This window comes from Canis aureus, chromosome 23, assembly GCF_053574225.1.
Source record: "Canis aureus isolate CA01 chromosome 23, VMU_Caureus_v.1.0, whole genome shotgun sequence".
NCBI lineage: Eukaryota > Metazoa > Chordata > Mammalia > Carnivora > Canidae > Canis > Canis aureus.
Genome location: NC_135633.1, coordinates 486,324 through 492,032, shown reverse-complemented (window position 1 = coordinate 492,032; position 5,709 = coordinate 486,324). Strand labels below are relative to the sequence as shown.

At 62.8% G+C, this 5,709-nt stretch overlaps 1 protein-coding gene across 1 annotated transcript; it reads right to left on the bottom strand.

Moving 5' to 3' along the window:
* Nucleotides 1–822: 822 nt before the first annotated feature.
* MRPL16 (mitochondrial ribosomal protein L16) lies at nucleotides 823–4,564 on the bottom strand. The gene is made up of 4 exons (XM_077866139.1): nucleotides 4,449–4,564; nucleotides 3,967–4,032; nucleotides 2,292–2,440; nucleotides 823–1,498 (listed from the first exon to the last, which is right to left on the bottom strand). The coding sequence occupies exons 1-4, from the start codon at nucleotides 4,501–4,503 to the stop codon at nucleotides 1,013–1,015; spliced, it is 756 nt and encodes a 251-aa protein (XP_077722265.1). The 5' UTR covers nucleotides 4,504–4,564; the 3' UTR covers nucleotides 823–1,012.
* Between the last annotated feature and the right edge of the window lie 1,145 nt (nucleotides 4,565–5,709).

Below are 5,709 nucleotides of genomic sequence, written 5' to 3'. Positions count from 1 at the left end.
TTCTGTGCTGTTTTCTACCCACTTTCAAAAGCAAATGGTTCACTACTTCTATCCATTTGTATTTCTTTTAGTTTGAATAGGGGCTAGAAAACTGCTGGGGAGCTCTGGAAGAAACTGTTGAAGGCAGACAGGAGGGTGGGGCCACGGGGCCGGGGCCCTCATCCATCCAGCAGGTGGCTGGGCGTCATGTGGCACACCGCACTGTACTGCAACGTGCAGGGACAGAGGGAGGGCCAAACACTCGCCCTCCTCAGAGAACTTCAGACCTAGGAAAGGCCAGGCAACGTCAACGTTTGCTTACCAGTTCCTGTATTAAAAAGCAAGAGCGTATTCCTTATCATACTGTTCAACCCCCCCTCCCCCTTCCAAGGGTGAGAGATGGCTAGCTGGGCATAAATAAATATCTGTTCAATCAATCCACGTATGTACCAGTTTTTTTTTTTTTTTTTTTTTTTTTTGCTTTTCCAAAAACCTGTTAACTAGTAAATACAGCAAATAGCTCCTGAAGTGTACATATAAAAGGCAGCACAGAATTCCCCCACTGTCCAAAAGTAGTGTTCCCAGGCTGAAATGAGACACAGTAAAGCGGGAACCTTCAGTTTCCTTCAGCTGGAGAACAGGTACTAACGTAGAGGTCTGGTACAAGTGAAGCCATGTGAGGCCGACTGACAGCAGGAAACCCCGTGCAGATACTAAATCCATCTTACCCCAAGGCGGGAGACCCTGAAGACCTTGACCTGACAGCTGGGGAGAACTGGACCCCTGACGGTCGGTGAAGCCAGCTTTGTGACCATGTAAGGGCCAGGAGGGACCAACGAGAAGTTATACTCTGAGGGGACATTCAAACTTTATTTAATGTAAATAAGATGCCCTTAAAACAAGAGATATGGTACCATTTTCCAGAAGCCACTTACTCATCCACTGCTCCTCAGTTAGCTGTCGGAGCCCCCGAGACTGAAAGGGTAGGTCCTTTCTCTCCGTGGCCTTTGTCCACCTCCGTCTCCCATCCTCCCTACACTCGCTCAGGCATGTAGAACTTGCCCCAGTACCGCCCCTTCTGGGTCAAGTCGTACGGGCTCAGGTATTTCCGAATCCCCAGCATGTTGGCGGTGACTATGCGCTCAAAGGTCCAGGGGTTTTGGTTGTTCTGTTCTCGCTCCTCCTGATCTCTCCGCATCTTCTCTAGAGTCTCTCGGCTCACGGCCTTTGCTGTGAACGGCAACTTGTGGGCAACCTGGTCGAGGAAACCTTGTACCTCCTTGAATTCACAACGCCCGCCCAACTCTACTATGAGACGGCCAGCCTTCACGGGGGTCACGTAGTGATCAATGGCACCTTTGCCACCCCCCATGCGCTGTCCCACACCCTTGCGGGTAATGGGCTTGAAAGGGGCCGGAACTCTCCATAAAGCAAACATGTTCTTGGGGTCCATGGAGCGGTTGATTGTCAGGCGCATCATTTCAAAATGGCCCCAATGGAGGTAACCACCACCCAGCGCCTAAAAGTGGATGAAAGAATTAGAAACATACGGGAACTTAGTTATCTTTTATGGGCTCTTTTATAGTAACTGTGGCTTTAATTACATACATAAAAATAAAAGTCCTAATAAGTACCCTGGAGTAAAAACCTAGGGTGTGCTAGTAAATGAAAACAAGGTGGACCCATTTCAATGGAGCAGGTGATATTTAAAACAGACCAGAATGGTAGGAATTAGCCAAGGGAAACGGACAACAGTTACAGAGGAATGGCTTGGGGAGTCTGAGCAGAAGCCGGAGAGGCTGGAGTCGGCGGGGGGGGGGGGGGGGGGAGGACCTGAGCCTGGGAGAAGCCGGAGAGGCTGGAGCAGCTGGGTGGGGGGGCTGGGTGTGGACCTGTCGGGCTGATCAGGCTGTGGAAGGACTGGACATTGTCCCTCGGGCTGCCTGATGGGAAAGCCGCTGGGTCCACACCCACCTGTGCAGCGACTGACATCAAGTCCTCAGGAAGCTACTCCGAGGAAGGAAGACCGCTGGCCGCCTCCTGAGCCATGGGTAGTTTTATTTTTACCAGAAGTCTGAGAGGATCTCATAGGGACCACCAGCGAGGTAGCTTCCATCTTTACGTTATTTTCACGCAACATGTAAAAGCGAGACCTAGGACTCAGACGCTGACTGGGAAGTGCACACCAGCTTGAAAAGCAAACGGTGGCACTTCTGAGACAACCCGTGGAGGGAGGGAATTAACTCGCGAGCAGGACACTTGGCAACCCGCCGGCCTCCCTCCCGGAGCAGCAGGACTCTGACGTCACTTACCAAGATTGCAAAGTTGCCCTCCGTGAACTCAGTGGCTTCCGTAGAAGGTCCCCGGATGTCGCTCAAGTTCTTAGGTTCTCGCCTCACTTTTGGCACGAGTGGTACCCTTTCCACAAATCTAAGCTTGGGCTTCTCCGGAATGGAAACATCTAAAAGGAGCACAGACAACCAAGAGTCAGGACAACCACACATCTCAAAGGACCCATTTTCTTCCTACAAGACTCTCATCAGTCAAATCAAAGTCTTGAAGTTCCCACTGGAAAAAAACAAAAAACTCAAATGCTTAAAAGGTTTTTCCCGTGGATGTTTTTTTATGGACAGTGGAATCTGGTTATAACAAGTGTTAATGGGATACAGCGAACAACAGGTGAGACCCACAGTGACCCCCGTGCAGAGTCTTGGCCCTCAAAGGAACCTCCCTCTAACGCTAGACGAGACCGTCTGGAAGGCAGAGACTGAGACTGTCCCAGAGAACACCTGCTAAATTATTTTTATGTTTAGCAAGTGCTAGACGTTGAGCTGAACGCTTTATGTGCAGCATCTTGTTTTATCTTTAAGATAACTTCACAGCCCTGGTCATTTTTTAGCGCTTCCCTGGTCTAGAATGCTGAACTTCATAGAGTGTAACACCCGTGACCACACGGCCGGATAACCGTGCAGCTCAGTTACCGCAAAGTGAATGCACAAACATACCCCCGTCGCCGCCGTCAGGCAGGTACTACTTGAAATCTCCGTTTTATAAAAGAGGAACCTGAGGCCTAGAGACCTTTGCTCAGGTGGTCCAGGCCGCCCAGGGACAACGGCACAGCCACTCAGGCCCTGTGGACGTCAGCGGCGCGTGGAGCACCCTGCAGGGGACCTGAATCCCTAAGTTCTCTGCTCCCCGCGTTCTCGGGAGGACGCCTGCTGGGTCTGCACGGGGCCCTTCATGCCCACACCTGTGCACTTCGCCGTGCGCGACACCTGAGGGCGGGCGGGGTGGGGGGTGGGGCTGAAGCGCAGGCCACACAGGCCTCTGACCGCTTGGGGAAAACACCAGTTACCTCCTAGGTCACCTAAGGTGTGTCTCAGGTAAGGCAGGCAGGGCTGCACCACCGAGTCCAACACCCCATTGGGACCGCGCTCGGGGGCACAGCAACTGCCCCCTGCGCCCCTCCGGCTTCCCCAGGCAGCCCGAGGCCTGCAGTGACGCTTCTCCACCCCCGCCCACTGGCACTTGCAGGACCCGCACCTTCACCTGGTGTCTAAGATAAAACCCCTCAGAGGCCCACACTGCCGGGGTTGGTTTCTTTCTTTAAGATTTCCAATCCATCAAAGACACGTCCAAGTGTGGCTTATCTGAACGTCGCCATCCCTCCCGCCATCCCTCCCGCGGGTCAGCGCCTCCGCTTCTGGTTCCAGGGCGCCTGCGGGGCTCGCCGGCCTGGGGGGAGGACATCAGGGCTGCAGCCCGCAAGGGGCCTCGGCTCCGTGCAGGCGCGGGGTCGTGGGGCTCCGGCTCCTCGGCGCCGGCTCCTCGCGCTTCCCGGCCCGACAGCGCCTCCTGGCTCACCGCGGCCCGCACGGCCTGCCTGGGCTGGGAGGCTCTGCCCTGGGCTGCCGGGGGCACCGCGCCAGGGCGCCCGCCTGCGGGTCCCGCCCAGACACGGGGACACACCCGGGCCCCAGCTCTCACCCTCGAAGGTCGGCACCGGGAGCAGCGTCTTCAGCCCAGCGCGGGCGTGCGGGGCGGCCCGGGGACCTAGAGGGAAAGGCAGTGAGACTCGGCGGCCACGGGCGGGGCACGAGAGACCGCAGCGCAGCCGGGGCAGACCGGGGCAGACCGGGGCAGACGGGGGAGGGGGGCAAGCACGGGGAGCGGGGCAGGGGAGGGGGGCACATCCCCGTGGACGCCCGACCCCTCCCCCCACGACCCCTGCGCCCCGCACCCCTTCCACCGACCCCCGCGCCCCTCCCCACCGACCCTGCGGCCCCGCGCCCCTCCCCCAACGACCCCCCGCGCCCCTCCCCACCGACCCCCGCCCCTCCCCCACCGCCCCGCAGCGCCCTCCGGCACCAGTCCCCGCGGTGGCGGGAGCGGGGAGACCAAGCGCCAGCGGAGCCTCCGCGGGGCGGGCGGGGAGGACGGGAGAGCTGCTGGCGCCGCGGGCTCCTGACCTGACGTCCGCGCCCGCAGGAGCGGCGCCCCGGCCCGAGCCAGCAGCCGCCACATGGCCGCGCGCGACCGGCCGCCCAGGCTCCACCGCGACCTCGGCGCCGCGGTGCATCCACCGGGCCGGAAGTGACGTTGGCGCGGGTCCGCCCCCGGAGAGTCCCGGCGGAAGTGGGGGAACCCGGGCCGCGGCGCTGGGGTTCCGGCGATGTCAGTGCTAGCCCCGCCCCCGCCGCTGTCGGCGTCTGCGCAGTCGGGACCTCGGGACCCCGGGACGCGAGGGTCGCGGAGCCTGTGCCGGGGGGGCGGGGCTGGAGCCTCGGCTCTGCTTTCCGGGGGGCGGGGCCTGTGCGAGGGGGGGGCTGCGGCCTCTGCTGCGCTTCCCGGGGGGCGGGGCCTGTGCCGGGGGGCGGGGCTGCGGCCACTGCTGTGCTTCCCGGGGGGCGGGGCCTGTGCCGGGGGGCGGGGCTGGGGCCTCTGCTGTGCTCTCGGGGGCGGGGCCTGTGCCGGGGGACGGGGCTGGGGCCTCTGCTGTGCTTCCCGGGGGGCGGGGCCTGTGCCGGGGGGGCGGGGCTGCGGCCTCTGCTGTGCTTCCCGGGGGGCGGGGCCTGTGCCGGGGGGCGGGGCTGCGGCCTCTGCTGTGCTCTCGGGGGCGGGGCCTGTGCCGGGGGGCGGGGCTGGGGCCTCTGCTGTGCTCTCGGGGGCGGGGCCTGTGCCGGGGGACGGGGCTGGGGCCTCTGCTGTGCTTCCCGGGGGGCGGGGCCTGTGCCGGGGGGGCGGGGCTGCGGCCTCTGCTGTGCTTCCCGGGGGGCGGGGCCTGTGCCGGGGGGGCGGGGCTGCGGCCTCTGCTGTGCTTCCCGGGGGGCGGGGCCTGTGCCGGGGGGCGGGGCTGCGGCCTCTGCTGTGCTCTCGGGGGCGGGGCCTGTGCCGGGGGACGGGGCTGGGGCCTCTGCTGTGCTTCCCGGGGGGCGGGGCCTGTGCCGGGGGGGCGGGGCTGCGGCCTCTGCTGCGCTTCCCGGGGGGCGGGGCCTGTGCCGGGGGGCGGGGCTGCGGCCTCTGCTGTGCTCCTGGGGGGCGGGGCCTGTGCCGGGGGGCGGGGCTGCGGCCTCTGCTGTGCTTCCCGGGGGCGGGGCCTGTGCCGGGGGGGCGGGGCTGCGGCCTCTGCTATGCTCCCGGGGGCGGGGCCTGTGCCGGGGGGGCGGGGCTGCGGCCTCTGCTGTGCTCCCGGGGGCGGGGCCTGTGCCGGGGGGCGGGGCTGCGGCCTCT